Raw genomic sequence first — 20,318 nt, forward strand, 5'->3', positions numbered from 1 at the left:
TTAAAATGGTGAGTACTTTCTAACATAAACTAACAGCTACAGAACTAAAGTTACTAAAAAATAACAAGATGAAAGAGGAACCTTTATTTTTGTTACACCTAAAACGTGAGACATATCGCCTTCGCAGTCAACATATATCGCGACCAACCACATTTTTCGAAAGAAATGTCACTTATATTTTAAGAGTGATAAAAAATAAAATTTCATTTAATTTTCGAGTCCATAAGAAAATCGTGGTTTTAAAATTTTTATTATTTCATTATTTGTTGAGAAAACTCTAAGGCATAGATGCGTTTGTTATTATTAAAAAAAAATAAAGAAAAGCGTGATTTTCCAACTTCTGTATCTGGGTCCTTAACACTAGTCTCTGTTTGTGGGGGAAAAAACTGATTTTAGACAAGATAACCTGATTTTGGGCGAAATATGGAATCCCTATCAATTAAATGATAATAAAAAGGCGAATAAATAAACACAATTCTAACCGACTGAATAAATACGAGTCTGTTCAGTAAAATGCTTATCCAAATTTAGGGAAATTTCAAAGAAGTACGTCATTAGTTACACAAATAGCTGATAAATGAGTTTAATCTCAAATTATTATTTTTACAAAAATATCCTCAATAAAATTAGTAAACATAAAAGTAAATTCCTTCACGGAAGCTTCGTGGACTTTTTATTTTAGAAATCTAAAAGTCTATGAAAGAAAAGTAAGAGTTTTAAGACATGCGGCTTTTACAATCAATCTTTTTTCGAGCATTAAAAGAGCGGCGTTTTAAGTACAGGTAAGCCTAGGAAAATTTTCTGACTTTAATTTATTTCAAAAAACAGTTTTTCAAAAAGAATTCGGATTAGTAAATGCATTATATTTCATTGAAAAACTACTTGAAATGTATAGCCTGAATATACTCTTTTTCATTTAATTGAAAATTCTAAATTTTGTTCACTTTAAAAAATGAATGCAAATAAATGTCAACAAACCTTCAATTTCCACAATTATGTAAGATTCCAAAAAAAAATATTCTTACAATTTCGTTTATAAAAATATTCACTGAAAATAAAGTAGTTAATTTATTAATGAACCCTTTAAAATTTTATGGTGTTTTTGAGGTTTATTTGATTTTTTTTTAAGATGTTAAGGTTGATTTGAGGTTTATTTGAAGTTGACATCGAAAACAATTTTGACAAATCATCCTCCCACGGTTTATACTCAAGGTGTATGAAGTTGTTTTATTCATACTTGAGGTTGTTTTACGGTTGGCAGAAATCTTTCTTATAGCAATCAGCTTAGAGAGATTGTTTTTGGGATGTAATGGTTATTTATTTATTATTTTTACATTTTAATAATGTAATTTTTCGTGTTTATGCTCAAATTCACCTTTATCTTTAAAAATACTTTAAAAATTTTTTAATTTTACTTTACATTTATAATTTTAAAACCCCTGTTTGCTAAACATAAAATTAAATTTTGATTTAGCCCTTTTAAAAAAGTATATTTGAGATGTGAATAATTTCATCTGATTTCAACTAAAAGTAATACTGAGCTATAAATGAGGTTGATTTTATAAGATTTAACTGATGTTTATTGAGGAGGTTATTTTGGTACAAAATATGTAATCATATTCTACCTCAAGTGTAATTTCTTACACCTGTCAATCTCAAAACAACCTCAAAAACACTAGTAATTAATATATTTAAACAAACGTAATTCATTTTTTTGGGTACTGCGAAAAATCACTTTTGATATGATGTTCTTGAAAATTAAGCATACTACGTTACCAAACTATTAAGTCCACTTTCAGACTTAATTTACAATAGGTTTTAAAATACGCTTTATAATTTACAGAATTTTAAATTTTAATCTTGACTGTGTTTAAAACATGGATGTAATACTATTGAAGGAGTTGAATTCATTATGGTTCGCATATTCTATAATTTAACAACTTAATTAGTAGAATTGAAGTAGGTATCAACTCTAGCAGCTGTTGGAAAGACAGAAATATTCATCCATAAAAGAAGTAATATTAATCGGTTTCTAAACGTCATTTTAATATAAAGTAAATTACTCCTGCAACAGCTCGTTGTGGGCCAAGGGTTCATGGAGATAAGGCTCACAATTTTGTGATCAATGTCATGATTATAGCAATGTGGTTAGCACTGCGCACAGCTCCAGACAAGCTGGTACATCGATCTGAAGATGGATGGGTCTCAAGGCGTCACTGAGGATTGGACCTCAGTTTTTCAAGATGAAAATTCAGTACTTCAACTATGAATTATTTTTTCTAATGCATATTGAAATGTAATGTAAGTTAAACGTAATGTAATTCAAAGGTTGATAAAAAAAATCAACCGAAATCAAAGGTTTAATAAGATCCATATTTTTAGATCATATTTATTTAGATTTTGATGTTTTTAGATCTTGATTCATGGCATCTTATTAGATCTTTATTGAATTTTCTGAAACGAGTCTGTGACTCTAACATTCCAAGATCACACGGTATAAAAAATAATAATACTTATTAAAAGTCAAACACTATTATAAAAATGTCTAGTTAGAGACTAAATAGAATGGACAAATACTCTCATTAGTAATAAAGTCATTGAGCTAAAATTAACAATTTAACATTTTATTTAGGCTTTTCTTACTTCAAAGCAAATATTTTACTACAATTTCTTAAAATTATTTAAGGGAACAATTTAAAGGTGAAATATTTAACGTATTTCCGTGATTCTCTAGATTAAAAAAAATTATGAGCACATGCTGCATTAACACTCAATTTATATCGAAGGAAACTTTTAAAAAAACTTGATAATATTTTTGTTGTTTTTTTTTTAAATTAAAAAAAAATATGATCACTAATTTATGCTCGTAACTGCAACTCTTCACAATTAGTACAATTGAAATTTTAAACTACTCTATTCATTAAAGCATTTTTCTTTCAAATGTGTTTGAAAAAAATCATGAAAGAATGGATGATTACATGAGTTTTAAGAAAAACTAAGAGTTTTCCTCCTTGATCGTTTCGCTCATCAACCTCCATGGTTGTTTCACATTCATATTTGCTTTTATATCTTAAAAACTGATATTATTTTTAAGAAAAAAAGATTGATTGGCTTATGAAATAAATACTTAGTATAGTCTTATGAGCTAATAATATTTTTTTGTTAATGTGTTAATCCTAACAAAATAAACGATAACTTGGACTTGAATAATAATAATAAACTTGAAAAAAATATTTATAATGAAAAAATATGAATGAAAAATAAAAATACAGAATGATACAACGCAATAAGATATAATAAATAAGGCGAAATTTCACATGTAAACAATATGTAACGAAAACCTTATATTGTATATCATTTCCAATTGGAAACGGTTTTCACCTCTCTTAAGTCTTTTTGATTTTTAAAAATTTCTATATAAATATTAAGAGTTATATCTATCAACATCTTATCTCTTTCTCAAAAGTTTTTTAACAAAGGACCCCGAGTTAAGGTCGAGCTTATAAAATAAAGATCTTGAGATGGGTAAATTTATTTTTATACAAAAAAGGTTTAAAATACACATATATATCAGATCGTGTCATTAATAACTTCCGTTTTTTTATCAGACATTTATTTTGCTCTCATGGAATAACAAAATTATATTAATTTATTATGTATTCACCAGTATTATCTATAACCTTCTCCCACCTTCCTAGCAGTTTATCAATTCCTTCCTTGTAAAATATGATTGGTTTGGACTGGAAGAAGTTCTCGACAATCTGCCTGATTTGCTCTTTAGAATTGAAGGTTTTTCCATTCAAAAAGTTTTGTAAGGAACAGAAAAGGTGGTAGTCAGTTGGGGAAAGATCCGGGGAGTAAGGCAGATCTGGTAAAACAGACTATCCAACCTCAAGAATTTTTCTTTAGTCACCCTTGCCGTATGTGGTCGCGCATTGTCGTGTGAAAGATTGACGTTTTTGCGATTGACAAGTGCAGAACGCTTTTCACGGAGTTTCTTTTGCATTCTTTGCAACTGCTGAACGTATCTATCCGCAGCAATCATTAAATTTGACTTCAGCAACTCGTGGTGAATTATTCCCTGACAATCTCACCATACGCACAATAAAATCTTTTGCCATGGATGTTTGCTTTCGGTTCTAGTAGGGGTGGATGATCCTTATCAAGTCACTGTCTTTTGCGGACTATATTGATCTTTCATCGCCTGTTGCAATCCTGTTTAAAAATGGCTCAATTTTTACAAGTGAGAACAGACTTGTGGCAATTGACATGCGATCTTCGTTATTCCGTTTTCCGTTCACTTAGATTGTGAGGTACCCATACTCCAAACTGTCCAACTCTCCCTAATTGGCGTTTAATAGTTGATTGTGATGTATTCAGCCTTTCTGCTATACCTCTTGTTGATTGACGTGGACTTAGCTCCAATATTGCCTTTAAAAGGTTGTTGTCAAAGTCGGAAGGACGTCCAGCCCTCGGTTCGTCTTTTAAGGTCTTATCTCCAGAACGGAATATAATAAACGGAATATAAAATTTCTAACTGCCCAATCAGTTATTAGTCCTTCACCATATACACTGCATATTTTTTCTGCTGTCGTCTTAGCACTATTGTCTTGTTTAAATTCCCAAAGCATTACATGACGAATATGTACTTTTTTACTCTCCATTTCAGAGGTTAAAAAAAACAAAAAAACAATGTAACGTAACTTTATCAGACGAAGTAGTTGACAAAAGATTAACTGAAGCCTCGTCTATATAGTGAAAACTAAAACTTGTTGTCATGGTAACTCATAGCGGATAGATACGAACAATGGATTCTACTTGCATCGGAAGTTACTCATGACTTGACTTAATAATTGAAAAAAATATTATACGAGAAAAAAGCATCTAAAATTGTAATCACTTTCGGATAAAGTTGAAGTTTGAAAAAAAATCATGTTAAGTTTATAAATAAAGATGGTTTTTACAGCACGTCAAATTTCAACTCTCTAGTTTCCTTTCAGCGATTAATAGATCAAGCAATATATTTTTTTACAACTAGTCTAATAGTTGGTAATTCTCAAACTAATAATAAAAATCTTAATTTTTTTTTGTACTTTGTGTACATTTCCTATGCACACATGCTCGCAATCGCGCACCTTGCTTCGTCTTATAATTTTTGCATAGTAAAATAAAATGTAAAGTAAGGCAAAAGAAAAAAGTGGACAAAAACCTAATTCGTTAGAAAAACCATAAAATTGCAATAACTCTCGAACAAATTTAATAATTTAATCTTTTTTTTAAAAAAAGAATTTATATGTTAAGTTTATAAACAAAAAAAGCTCTTTCAGGTCATCGAATTTAAACTAGTGTCCTTCCAGCGGCTCCATTTCTTATTATAAGTTTATCAATTAATATTTATCGAATTAATAATCGAAGCTTAAAATTTTTTTATCCTCAAGCGAATCACCTGTACATTTTCTACACGTCTTCGTAATTTTAAGTTTCTAAGTCTTATAGTTTTTGCACAGCAAAACAAAGGAGAATGCTAAGTTGAAATGTTGAGCGTTGGTGGCGCTTACGATTTTCTAATATAGAGAGACCATAAAAGGAACTTGAAAAAAAAAGTTGAAGATTAGGAATCCTAGACAATACGGCAAAATAAATAAAAAATAATTTTATTCTTGAAAAAGACACGAGTAAGTGGGTCAAATATAATTGAAACTGCTGCTGCTAAAAAAGAATTTTAATAGCAGCAGACGATCTCTATTCTCATTGTCATGGCAACAATAGAACTTTATCAAGTCTAAATAACCGTTTGGCAGCATTTAGTTCTTCGCAAGTTCTTTTTTCAGTAACTTGAATAATGAGCGAGCGTAACGTTTCAAATGCAGTTCCACAACACATAATAATTACATTTTTAACAAGAGAAAATGTCAAATCTATTGAAAAATTTTCGCAAATTACAGGTACGTACAGTTCCTGTGATACCCTTTCGAAGACTCAGGTATACAAATGGAAAAATTTATATAAATAAGGCCGTGAAGAAGTTGAAAGCTTGTCTCATAATCTTGGACTAAGAACAAGTCTTACGTCAGAAAAAATTGGCCAAGTCCGTGACCTTATTCATAATGACTAACGAAATAAAATTCGAGAAATTAACGCTATGACAGAAATGAATTAGGGAGTATTTAAAGCACAATTTATGACAAACTGAAATACCGAAAAATCTCTGCCAGATGAAAGTGCTTAGAAGTCAAATTTCTTTTTTTTTAAATGTAAATTTTTTCCGATTTTTTTTCGGTTCTAAAAGGAATTTTTTTTAGATACTTCAGCATAAAGAAAAGTAACAGTTATGTCTCCAAGAATGGAAGCCTGCCATTCAGCGATGTCACCGTGGCTGACCTCTTGGATAATGCATCTGACACGTATGGAGGCCATACTGCTTTGATATCTGCCCATCAAAATATTGCAAAAAATTATTGGGAGCTTAGAAATGAGGTGATGTATTATTTAACATTAAATAATAAATTATGATAAATAATGATAAATAGTGATAATAATTATAAGAGACTCAACATAGTTTTCCGACAACGCGCTCAGACAAAAGTACCGAGTAAACACAAAAGAAAAGTTGGAAGAAAAAAAAATGGCATATCGCTGTTTGTTCCTATCATTGCGGTTCATGCGTATTTAATTCACGGAGGAATATCTATACTAGCCGCCTTTGACGACTAGCTTGATCATTTTTCAAAATTATCTTGTACAACAGATAAACTTTAATGGTAACCAAGCCGAATGCAAAGCACAACTGTATTTAAATATTCTAATTATTTCAACCCTTCCTCCAATCCTGGATCCTTAATTAAGTTTTGAACAATATGTTAGCCAATTTTTTCTCCATCTAGCTGTTGAGTGCATCTCTGATCACATGGAAGTAGTTTAATTTTAACTATTTTCATGAGATGTCTTGCGATATTGTCAAAGTTATTTATGCACTGCATTAGGCATTCTTTATGCAAGAATAATTATTCAAATTCTGTCCGGCTGCCATTAAACAGCCACAGAAACACCATCGTATGTATGACTTGGAGGCATTTCAGTATAGTAGTCAGCAACTTGAAGTATTAAAATCATTTCCATGTCTGTCTGTCGAATGGAATTCCAATGTTAGGCATTTGGAATTAAATATTTGCTGTTTGGAATTAAATATTTGGAATTAAATATTAACGGTGCTCCTTTTAATATTTTGTAGTTAAAATTGTTTGCTTCAGATTACTCCTGAATATTTTATTAAGGTAATACATTTTCTTGTATATTTATTTCTATGAAATCTTACAGGCAGAAAAACTCGCGTCTGGTTTCATAGCTTGCGGTTTACAAAAAGGAGATAAAATAGCTATTTATAGTCCTAATTGCTACGAATGGTCACTAACGCAACTGGCTGCTGCCAAGTCTGGTTTGATTTTGGTACGTTTTAAATATTTTCTCAGTCTTGTTTGACATTTTAAACATAATTTATTGAAAAGTATTGACGTCAAAATCGCATGAAGTACAATTTAACAAAAATGTTTTTCAAACTGTGCACTTACTTGATTTCTTAAGAGGATGTTTTACCGTCACAAATTCTTTTTTATTTCCATTAGTAATTAAAAACTTAAAGTATAGAGAAAGTGAGTTCAAGCATACCTAGTGTAAGCTATGAAGTTGCAATAGATGAAAAAATTTCAAAATGTAAGCAAATTATTCGAAGAGAAGTTTTCCATTGCGTAATCCTAAATTATCCTCTCATGATTTGTTTTCATTTTGATATTTTAAAAATTTCTTTTCAGTATTTGAAACTGCATGGTTTACTCCAAATTTGCCTGATCTCAACTTTTTTCTGTACTTTAAATTTTAAAATACTTATGGAGGTGAAAGAGAGTTTGAGATGATAAGTTTTTCCAGTGGTTTAGCTTCCTCTTACTTTTCTGTACGTGGAATGTAAAGTAGGTAGACATGAAATATGAAGCACAGTGCGGAAAAATGAGTACATCTGTTACCACTAAATCTCAAAAAGCAGCACATGACCTAGCAAAACTGCAGATTAACTTGGGTAATTGGTTAATGAGGGTAATCAAGTATTTTCCGAAATTTACAGAGGTAATGTACGTTTTAAAGCTCTTCATACAATTGAAGTTCAAAAGTTTGTTTCTTTATTTAATCAACTTACTTGCAGTTTATTTGATTGTATTTATTAATCCGATTTTTAGATATTGAAAAGTAATGAAATGATATTACTTTAATTTCCCATATTGTAATAATATTTTAAACTGTTTGATTCTTGGTATTAGAGCTTTTAAACTGACTGATGATCCCTTCTTTCAACTAATGTGTAGATTTTTTAGGAAGCGGAAATAAATACATAAGCGTGCAAAAGCGTCAGTTGTTGCAGCAACGATCTTATTTTCGTTTAAAAGAATGCCTAGTAGATAATCTTCAGATTATTTAGGAAATTTGCTTATTGTCTAAGTAATATGGGAAATGAAACAATTTGTTTGCCTCTTGCGGATCACACAGTTAATAAAGACAATCTGCAAAATATAATTGATTTCTACCGCAACATATCTTCCACTGAACTCTGACGGTACTAGTGTCAAAAGTTGACTTAAATCATGTTACCATTTTGGGTTTAAATATCTCCTTAGGATTCAAGATTCCTTATTCCCTTAGAATTTCTTATATTCTCTTGTTTATTATTCTTTTATTTTGACATGATTGATTTCAAAATAATAAAAATATAAATTTTAAATCAAGTGGGTTATAAAATACTCGTATATATCTTGCTTTCAGTATTAATAATCAGTACAGAAAGGAAGGATTTATTAATTCTGAATTGTACATATTTTTTTATAGGTTGCTATAAATTATTCATGCACACCTCAAGAATTGGAATATTGTTTGAAAAAAGTAAGAGAAACTTACTTCGAAAGTTTTTTTCCCAAATTTTCCTACAGGGATTTTTAATATCAATTTATTTTACTTTGTCTTTAAAATTAATTTAGGTAAGTTGCAAAGCTGTCGTATCCTTTAACAAACTTGAACATCAAGATTTTTATGAAACTTTCAATAAAATCATACCCAATCTGAGAGCAAACAAAGCAGGGCGAATTCAAAGTGACAAGTAAGTAATGCACGTCCTGTTTTTTTTGTCTCCTACCTCTCTGTTTTGGCTATTGATTATCCTCCTACCTCTCTCTTTTGGATATTAATTATCTTCCTACCTCTCCCTTTTGGATATTGATTATCCATCTAACTCCCCCTTTTGGATATTGATTATCCTCCTACCTCTCCCTTTTGGATAATAATTATCCTCCTACTTCTCCCTTTTGGATATTAATTATCTTCCTACCTCTCCCTTTTGGATATTGATTATCCATCTACCTCTCTCTTTTGGATATTGATTATCCATCTAACTCTCTCTTTTGGATATAAATTTCCAACTCATAGTTTTTTTAAATTATTTTTTAGGTTTCCTAGTTTAGAGAAAGTTATTATGATGTCGGATGAGAACAAAGAGTAAGACCAGATTTAAGTATAATTTTTTTTCTGTTTTAAAACTTCAATCATGTTGTAAAATTACCGATTTTATCGTTAACACTATTATATCATTATTTTCTTGAATTTTTATAATACATCTGCTATGAGATTTTTTGAGCTTTTCTCAATACACATAAACACTGATAAGATATAAACCACATTTAATGGGTCTTAAATGATGTGATATAATTTTAAAAATGTCCTCCTCTCCTAAAATTATTTATAAATATATTTTTGAGTTAATTGCTTTGTAAGATCTCTATTATGATACAATGGGTTATTTATTGGCTTTAAAAAAAGCTTAAAAAGGCTAAGTTAAGATTTTACAAGCTATAAAAACTGGGCTTGAAGCATATTTGGTTTTTTACTCTCGTATTAATCTTTAAATAAATAAAGTTTCACTACTGGACGCTTTAAGTGAAACCTGTGTACATAAATAATAAAATAAAAATGAAAAAAATCACAAACGTTTACATAAGTAATATTATTTTAGTGTTTGTCAGTGTACGTCATTTTATTTGCATGTTTTCAAGATATTTTGCCAAGAATGGAAACAGTTTATAACTTCCGTAGCGTAAAATAAAATGAGTAATTTCATAAAACAGACATTACAAACATTCATAACTTAGTAATGCTCAAATTTGCAAGGTTCTTTTTATAATTTCGTTTTATTTTTTTTCTTTAAAAGGACTTTTATTTACGAAAAAGCAAAAGCATGTCTATTATTATACAATGAAAAATACTGCATTCCGGTTTAAGCGTGTAAAACGGAAATTTAGCATCGCGTGTTTCTGATCATCTTAATATGTTATTAATAGTGAATTATTAGTATTATCAACTTATTTAAATTTTAGTACTGAGATTGCAACAGTTTCACTTCAAATTAAATAATCGTAAGTGGCACAACCTCCAGTTTTTTGGTTTTACCAAGTTTTTGGGTGTTCATCCTTATGTTGCATTTTGTTTTGACGAGCAACAACTTCGTAACTTCAAACTTTTGAGATTACGAAAGTGAAGAAAAAATGAGCAGGATGAAAAAAGAAATTAAACAGTTGGTTCAAAAATTTCTAACTGTCAAACTTGCAGTGAAAAATACTATGAGGCAAGCCCCTTTAGAATTGAAATTAGGCTTGCTGGGCGGTCCATTTTTATTTATAATTTTAGGACAAGTTTTGATTTTCAAAATACTAATTTGATCGAAAGTTATTGCAATTTTAAGTGTCTTTACCACAATTCATCTTATACTGCCTTAACTATATAGTCGTCAATAGGTCCACTTGATTCTTCTATATGTGTTTACTAAATTTCTTTTAAAAAAATTAACTAACATCAGGAAATTTTCTTGTTTGAACTTCGTGAGCATTTAACATTTATTTTTATCATTTAGAGGAACGATACGTTTTAAAGATGTGCTAGAGAGTAGGAATAGAGAGAGTGATATTGCTCTATCTCAAATTAAGAAGACTATTCAATTTGATGATCCATCGCATATTCTATTCACATCAGTAAGTAAAGTGGTATAATTACATTTTAATATAATAAAAGCTCTTTACAACAATTCTCTGAAAATTAGATAAAGATACTGAAGTAAAAGAATGGGATGTTATAAAGAAAAGTAGTTGTTGTTGTCGGCCATTAAAGCAGAAGGGGGTGCGATTGTTCTTGTTTTCCAGTGGTGCCATCTATGGTCAAGAATACGACTTCTGCTACACCCATACGTAGCACCCGCTTATAGGGCGGATCCATTCATGCATCCATTCATTTATCCACAGATCGTAATTTGACCTAAACCAGAGAACGATCAATCTCCAATTCAGTACCCCCAGAGGTATTGATTTGCTACAGGAACATGGAGGACTTTGTGACCAGACAGATTTTACGTGCAGTAGTCACCATTTTCTACAAAGGATGTCTTCTGCTGGCTGGATTCGAACTCCCGTTCTCACAAACGTGAGTCCAGCACCCTACCATATAGGCTATCCCGGTCACGAAAAGTAGTATATTTTAAATATAGAACTATATATTTGGTATTAAGATGCAAAAAGTTTATCGAAAATAATTTTAAATAACTTCTATTAAAGCGGGTGAATTTTATTGATTTTTATGGATTGGTTTTATTTACGAAAAACTAAGCTGGATTGTCGGAAACACGCCTGTTTTTTTTTTTAAGTGTCAATTCTCATTCTCCCATATAATTGACACATGCCTGTGGTAAGTTTTCATTAGTTTACCAAGTGAAGGTACTAACGCAGTAAGCTCACCATAACTATATGGCATGTTCCTATGAAATTTCTATAAATTTACGGTGTATTCCCATACGTTTGCCATGTATATATGGTACAATTTCATAAGGGAATTCGTTATTGTGATCTTTAATAGTCATGAGTCCTTATCAAGATATATTTATATAAAATGAATATAATAATGGAATCAGTAATCAGATGTAATACCTGTAATTTCACGAAGAGAATCTAGAGAAAAAGTCAGTAGATTCATTGTCTAAATTATTCTGTGGACTAAGTATTTGTTTTTGTGAGTTAATTTAATGGATTCAAGTGGAATTGGAACCTAAACAAAAAAACATTTTTGAATTAAGAAAAAGAGGGGTGGGTTCGAAAATGAGCACAATGAGCACAATAACTTGTTAGTAAAAACGAAAATGCAGCAACAGATAATAAATTAAAAGCATTCTGTTCCGATTTAGGTAAAATTTTGGTTTTTGTCGTTAGAAATTGCATTGTTTAAATGATGTGCATAGTTGCCGCAATGTTAAAGGATAATAAATACAATGTTATCAAAAGGGGTAGTTTGTTTTACTGTCTTATAAAAGTACCATAGAACTATTTAACGTATTTGTTTTTTGTTAATAATTTTAGAAACTTTTATATGGTACAACAAAACAATTTTTCAGTGAAGGTTTGGTCTTGAGAGCCCTTTTTTAAAGTCAAATGAAAATTGCCCTAAGACATACAAGCTCTGTAAGAGTGAAACCTCTCCCTGGAGCAATATAAGTTGAATCTTATAAATTGATTTGATTTTTATCTGCAACTTATTTTGAGTTACTTAAACTTCTTCTTATTCAAAAAATGAAAAAGTATGTCGTCTAATGGCTGTTTTAAGTTAAAGAAGAGGAATTTTACGAAAAATTTTCACCTTAATTTTTTTTCTTTCAGGGAACAACTGGTTATCCAAAAGCAGCAATTCTTAATAACCAAAAAGCACTCAACAATTTAATTCGAATATTTTATCGCTTGGGTTTCGACAAAATGGTAAAAATAATTTTTTGACATTCTTGTAGATTAATTAATTTTTATGTGACAAGGAAGAGCTGAATTTATTAATTCTGAGTTAATAGATAAAAATAAACTTGATGAGAAATGATCCAATGAAGGAATGCATAAAGCACATGAGAAAATAAGCTCTCCAGTATTGACCTCTCTTTTTTGAACCCACGCCAACCTTTACTGCCCACGGCATTTATGAAAGCAAAACCTTTCATTATTGCAATGTCTTTTCTTCGTATTTTCTGAAGTTGTTAGAAGAGGGCCGTGCAAATTATGTGTGTTAAAATAGCTTAGTATCAACATTTAGAAATGAATAATGTCACATTCACGGTCTTACAAAGAGAGAATATTTAATCGTGTATTTAAAGCCTTATAAAGCGAGAGTGTTTAATCTTGCGCATGCTTAATTGTGCATTATGTTTTCAATAACTTCGCACAAGTTTGTTGTCAGAGTAATGAAGTGCTTTATAGTTTTGGTCTACACTGTAAGACATTTCGCCGAAAAAATGTCTAAATAACAGTTTATTTAATTGTTCTTCTTCTTCTCATTGGCACGACAGCCCAGGATGGGCCTTGGCCTTCTCAACAAGCCTATGCCAAGACATTCTTACTTTAGCCAAGGTTCTCCAGTTTATTATCTTTAAAATTTGTAGGTCCTTTTCAATGCAGTCTAAAAATCTTAAGTTTGGTCGTCCTCTTTTTCTTGTACCTGTTGGCCTGGCACAGAAAACTTTTTTGGTTGACCTGCTATCCTCCATTCCTATAATGTGGCCTGCCCATTTCATCCTTTGAATTTTGATAAATTTAATGACATCAGGTTCTTTATATGCTTAGTAAGGTTCCGTGTTTGATCTTCTGAACCAGGTACCGTTTTTACTTATTCCACCAAAAATGCTTCGCAGTATTTTTCTCTCAAAACTAGCTATCATATTTTCATCTCCACGGGTCATTGTCCAGGTTTCAGACGCGTATGTAAGCACTGATCGTATAAGGCATTTATAGAGTAACACTTTTGTTTTTCTTTTTATTAGGCTTGACTTAAGATATTTTCTTAGGCCATAAAAGCACTTATTGGCCAGCGTGATTCTCGTGTGTATTTCTTGAGTAGTGTCGTTTTTGTTGTTAATCTTAGACCGCAAATAGGTGAAGCTATCAATGGTTTCGAATTTGTATGCTCCAATTTCAAACTGTGTTTTTTTATAGTCAGCTTTTGTGCAGGGCATATACACTGGTTATCATAAATTAAGGAAAAATCACAAAAATAGCGATAACTCTTTCAAAAGTAAGCCAAACCGTGCAAAATTTGCATATGTTGTCCACTAAGAGTAGCNACACTTATTGGCCATCGTGATTCTCGTGTGTATTTCTTGTGTAGTGTCGTTTTTGTTGTTAATCTTAGACCCCAAATAGGTGAAGCTATCAACGGCTTCGAATTTGTATGCTCCAATTTCAAACTGTGTTTTTTTTATAGTCAGCTTTTGTGCAGGGCATATATTTAGTTTTATTTTCATTGATTCTTAATCCCATCTTAATGGCTTCCTTCTCCAGACATAAAAAGGATTGTGTTAGTGCTGTCTGCGTTCTAGCGATAATATCTAAATCATCAGCAAAAGTCAATATTTGAACTGATTTGTTGAAGGTATTTCCTCGGGTGTTGATGTTTGAGTCCCTTACTATTTTTTCTAATGCTAGATTAAAGAGGAGATTATTTAATTGTTATTTTACCATAAAAGGCTGAACTCCCTGTTCGCTGATGACCATCTTCCGACCATTGCTACGCATTCATTTTTGTTTCTTTGCATAAATAGTTTTTTCCCACGAAAATTAAATTTTTTAAATAAGATATATATTAAAACATTTTTCTGTTTGCCTGCGCTTATACCACTACTCCTAACGTAAAATTTTTTTATAACACCTATTAGTAAAAAACATATTTAGTACTATTATATTTTTAAAATAACATTTGAAATTAAATGTTACAATAAATGTTGTGTGTTCCCAACCGTAATTTAACAATACTAAAAACTTCCCGAGGCATATTATTCAGAAATTTGTTTTTCAGCCTCCATAGAGTTAGCGATTAAAAATCAGCTAGAATGTTTGTACAAAATTAGAAGTACTAATTATATCGACAAAACATTATCTATTCCAAAACATATGAATAATAAAATTGAAATATTTGAGAACGAAAATATTAAAATTTTGAGTATAAAGTTAGCTAAGTTTATTTTTTCATGAATAGCGATGTTTTGAAGAGCTTGTTGTTACATATTTTTCCATTTTTTTTCAAATAATTTTAAATAGGAACCAGTAATATGCTGTCCAGTGCCATTTTTTCACATCTTTGGTTGCCATATTGGAACATTAGGAATGATCTTAAGCAAATCTACCACAATTTTACCTAGTGCTACATACAATTACGTTAAAAACTTGAATTGTATTGAAAAATATAAGTAAGTTATTTCAATTTTTTATAACATTTTTATTTGGTTAATTGGTATTTGTAATGGATTATTCTTTTACTATAAAATGTTTTAATTGTACTAATTTATGCTTTGTGGGTTAGAAATTTAAAGAAGTAAATAAATAATTACAAAACAAATTCCTTAGCAAAAGTCTGGCCAGGAGTCAAGTTATGTATACATAGGGACCTATCATCGCCATAGTGGTTGCCAATACCAGAACGCCACGAATTGCGGACTCGCAGGCATAAGGTCCCGAGTCACGCAAGAATTTAAGGGCCACAAATTTTGCCGTAAGGCAAAGGAGGCAAAATCCGACGGATCACACAGAGATAAAAGGTATGGTCAAAACTATCAGAATATGATGACATTTACCGTGTTTCTGGCTCTAAGAAAAAACATAAATCTCGGTAATTTTTTTTTTGCAAAGCGTCTTAGTAATGATATTGAAAAATTAACAATAAAATATCGTTTTATAGCGTGTGATAAAATTTTATTAATGGGGTAAATTTTGATATTTTGAATCATGATACACAAAACAAGGCGTGAAATCACTTACTCGGTTAAATTCACTTTTCAGTTTTGCATTTTTCACTATATGTGTACAAAATTAGATAAGAGCTATAATTTCGAAGACCAAAATTAACTTTTGCCATACGAATGGAAAAGTTACTAAACTGAATGGTTTGAGTAGGTACTGTATATTTGGGTTTTAAATACCGCAATTGTAATTTTTTTTTATCGGAAGTTTTTTCTCCATACAGTACTGTAATTTCACCGGAATTTTCTTCTCTGTGCAGCAAGCACAGATTTCAAAGCAGAGATCATTTCTCTCATCTCATACAGAGCGACAGCGGAGATAGTTTGCAAACAGCTGTTCAAAACCAGTCCGACAGTCGAAAGTCAGCAATCGCCCCACCACCATCCCAGCGACAAACTGCAAAGCAGATCCGCGATGGGTTTGCTTTCCAATGAGGTGAACCGGGTTCAAACCCACCGATAGCTGGTCGATACGAATCCGCATCTGACTTGCCCCGACCACAGTGCTAACGTGAAATATCCTCAGTGGTAGATGGATCATGGGTTAGAGTCCCTTTGGGGTCAGGCTAACCGTGGGAGGTTCTAGTGGTCTTCCTCTCTATGTAACGCAAATGCTGGTTAGCTTCATCAAAAAGTCCTCCACCAAGGCAAATTTCTTCCAATACTTGATCCAGAGGTTCTCTTGTCTTCTGGATTGGGTTCAAAATTACAAGGCTACGGAATTGAACATTGGTAGTCGTAAACGCAAAAATTGGGTCGGCTGTTCAACGACGGTTATATATATAAAAAAACTGCAAAGCAGGCCGGGATAGCCTGGTTGGCAGGGCACTGCACCCACGTCCAAGAGACTCCTCGTTTAATAAATGGCGACTGATGCAAGTTAAATCTGTCGAGTCATATAGCCTTCCATGTTCCCTTAACAAATCCTACCTCTGGTGGTACTGATCCAGGAGTTTCCGTGTCTTCTGGATTGGGTTCAAAATTACAAGCCTACGGAATCGAACATTAATAGTCGTATGTAACTTAATTGCAAACGTAAAAAATTTAGTCGGTTGTTCAATGACGGTTATAAAATAAAATAAAACTGCAAAGTAAGAGGGTAGAGAGTTCTTCATCCAGTGGGATGAACCGGTCTCGAATCTTAGTGATGAATGATCGATACGAATTCCGCACGATTCACACCGACTGCAGAGCTGACGTAGAATATCTTCAGTGGTAGATTGGATCATGGGTTAGAGCCCTCTTGCCGTTAGACTAAAAATGGGAGATTTTCGTGGTTTTCCTCTCCATGTAGCGCAAATGCGGATTAGTTCCTTCAATAAGTCTTCCACGAAGGCAAATTTTTCCCAATACTTGATTCAGGTGTCAGTTGTGTTCGGGATTAAGTTCTAAATTGCTAGGCTACGGTGTTGAACATTGGTTGTCGTAAACCCGAAATTGGGTTGGCTGTTCAACGACTGTTCAAAAAGAACTGAAAAGTAAATTTTTTTTTGAAATAATAAAATATTTAATATCAAGACAAATTTACAAACGTAAAATAAAAATTAAAACGCACCTAAACTGAAAAGTAATTGTAAATAAATAAATAAAAAATATTATTCACTGTGATTTTCCAGTGATACTACACAGTTGATATACACTAATAGCTACATTTTCTTTTCAATAAAGCATTAAGACTAAATTTAACTTTTATTTATAAGACTTCACTCTTTTTTTTTTAAATAAAAAAATGCAATTTTTATTTAGGTGCAACGTTATGTACGGAACGCCAACTATGCTAGTAGATTTACTAAGGCGATCCAGAGAACTCCAGATGGATATAAGTACCATAAATACAAGTATAGTTTACATTGTGTTTAGTTTTTTTCTTGGGTTGTCAGTATTTTTAGTTTCTTTTAGCATTTTATTATATTTTCAAAGAATAAATATTTCTATTTTAGAAGATTAGGAATTTTTAATTATGAGAAAAGTTTTTGTTCTGAATAATGGTGAAAGAAAGAAATTTTTGCTTAGGAATTAGTATGAAAAGACCAGACTGGAAAGGCCAGACTGGCTAAGATTGCACATCATGATGGGGGTAAGGCTATCATCAACAATGCGCAAAGCTCGTGCCAATCGATATAAAGATGGGTAGTCTTCAAGCCGCCACCGGAGAGCAAACCTAGTCTCTCTCAATGACAATTCACTGTCATTTTGAAGTCACGTCACAGATCATAATGGCCCAAACTTAGCATGGATTTTCGAAGCTCTTTCGCCAAGAAAATAAAAAAACGTTACTGTTCAAGAGCCTTACAATTGAAACAAAGCTATAATTTAAAATTGCATGAACCATCTTGCTGTGAGGAATGATTGGGCTTAAGAATAATGGACAAATAATTTAAATATTTTAAAAGTAGTTAAACTTTTCGAAAAATAGCCAATTCGGCGATATTTTTCCTTCCAGGTAAAAGTTATTTAAATCAATGCCTCATTCTCATTTTACGCAAATTTTTATGAACCCTGATAATACCGCCTTGGAGAAAGTTCATGATTATTAAAAATTTAGACCACAAAAGCCTATTAGTTTTTCTCCGTATTGACGTTTTGCGCCATTTTCATTGTAAACATAGAGAGAGCTCGTTAAAGATAGGCTAAGCTTGATTTAGCAGTCATGAGCAACTGCTGCAAACTAACACCAGTTATGAAAATGGCAGATGATTCGTAAAAAAAATGCATATTTCCATGCGATGGCAGAGCCTTCTAATTTTACTTTTGGGTATTTCGATATATATCGAGAAATTTCAAACCAATTGAAAATTACACAATTATAAAATTTGTTTATCCAAAGATAATTCCATGCAAAAAAAATTTTTTGGTAAAGATATATTATTTTGTATAATAATAATCTAAAAAAAAGTTGAATTATAAAAATTAATTATTCTTTATATTATTTTATTTATTTATCAACGAAACATTTTTACCTGTAAGGTATATAATGTTTTACACCATTTTAAAGATAATAATTTCACTTGGCAAAATACAAAATTTGAACGCAATCAGTCGCATTGAAGAGAATCCTAAAAAATGGAACTTTAAGGAAGTTTTATTTTTAAAATTCAGGAAATATTCGACTGCTTTCACACAATTAATGATCTCCCTGTACATATTAAAACTATTCACCCTGAATAATATTCATGTTTTCCTACTTTAAAGTTGCTACAGGAGCGTCTCCTATTCCAGAAAGTCTAATGAAAGATTTATACTCGAGTTTTAAACAGCCAAATATTCATGTAAGTATTATGAATTCAATAGAGTAATAAAAGTGGTGATAATTGTTTACTATTGAATTTGAGCTGTTATAAAAATTATATACCTAAATGTCTAAAAATTTTTAACTTTTAAAAACTTTTATAACTCGACTAAACCAAAAACTTTTATAACTCATTTTATTTACCGCATTGTTGTTTATAATAAATATTTCCTTAAACAAATTACATCTAAATGATTTAAGTCATAATTATACAATGATTAGAAAAAATGTTTCCTAAATAATGATCACGCTATATTTTCTAGTCTGTGCCTCTACCAAATTTTTTTTTATTTTACCTGGTATTAGAAGGAAAAAATTTAAAATAAAATTGACCAGCATAATCCGTCTTAAAAATACTAATGAAGAAATATACGATAAATCAAATCAATGCAAAGTATAGACAGGACAGAGGACGAAAGTTAGTGTTTACTTCACTTTTTGTTGTTTTGTCATGTCTCGGAATTTTTTAAAACAAATCAAAAAATTTTCAACACAATTATGAAATACATTTATTTAAATTATTAATAATACTTTATCTTTTATTATAACATTTATAATATGTCATTTTTATGATAGTGGTAAAAAATATTGAATTCTAAGGTGTATAATTAATAAGGTTATAATTGCAAAATGAAAAGCTTGAAAATTGACCGATAGCTTAACTTATAGGTATTTTCCTGCAATACTTATTTATCATCCTTTCTTATTGTTTTTCATTTTGATTATAATTCTAAAATGAAGGCTTAAAACAGAAAATAACTCTTACGTAATGAGCATATCTAATAATCATAATAATGTAATAAACGTATTTAAATGGGTATTTAAACTTATTAACCCTTTTACAATTATGAAACAATTAGAATTTTACTTTCAATATACCTCTAGAATTATGTATATATATATATATATAAATAAATACAAGAAAACACGAAGAAAGTTAAGAAAGTAAGTTGATCTGATTTTGCTACTCGCTTTATAGCCCCTTTTTAATGTTTTTTCTTTTTATTTCATTTTATTTTCTGTTTTTACATGTTATTTTTACTTTTTGTGATCTATTTTATTTATTGTTATTTTTATAAAAAAAAATTTTTAGTGCTCCTCACACTATTGTATTAATATATTTTGCTTTGGCCTTATTGATACAATATCAGAAAGCACTCTGTTTTGCGGATATAATCGTGTGGGCTG

The 20,318-nt window shown here is 30.8% G+C and overlaps 1 protein-coding gene across 2 annotated transcripts in view; it reads left to right on the forward strand.

The window, feature by feature from the left end:
* The first annotated feature begins 619 nt into the window (after positions 1–619).
* LOC107448219 (medium-chain acyl-CoA ligase ACSF2, mitochondrial-like) overlaps positions 620–20,318 on the forward strand; it is a 30,296-nt gene continuing 10,597 nt past the window's right edge. The window contains exons 1-11 of one of the 2 annotated variants that reach the window (XM_071179776.1): positions 620–782; positions 6,303–6,477; positions 7,318–7,446; positions 8,872–8,925; positions 9,021–9,139; positions 9,487–9,534; positions 10,943–11,060; positions 12,729–12,824; positions 15,144–15,292; positions 17,588–17,679; positions 19,061–19,110. In XM_071179776.1, the coding sequence (XP_071035877.1) occupies positions 724–782; positions 6,303–6,477; positions 7,318–7,446; positions 8,872–8,925; positions 9,021–9,139; positions 9,487–9,534; positions 10,943–11,060; positions 12,729–12,824; positions 15,144–15,292; positions 17,588–17,679; positions 19,061–19,110 (1,089 nt within the window). In that variant the 5' untranslated portion in view covers positions 620–723. Of the gene's footprint in view, positions 783–6,302; positions 6,478–7,317; positions 7,447–8,871; positions 8,926–9,020; positions 9,140–9,486; positions 9,535–10,942; positions 11,061–12,728; positions 12,825–15,143; positions 15,293–17,587; positions 17,680–19,033; positions 19,111–20,318 lie in introns of both variants that reach the window. The other variant, XM_043042765.2, reaches the window with a different exon arrangement.

Source organism: Parasteatoda tepidariorum, chromosome 4, assembly GCF_043381705.1.
Source record: "Parasteatoda tepidariorum isolate YZ-2023 chromosome 4, CAS_Ptep_4.0, whole genome shotgun sequence".
NCBI lineage: Eukaryota > Metazoa > Arthropoda > Arachnida > Araneae > Theridiidae > Parasteatoda > Parasteatoda tepidariorum.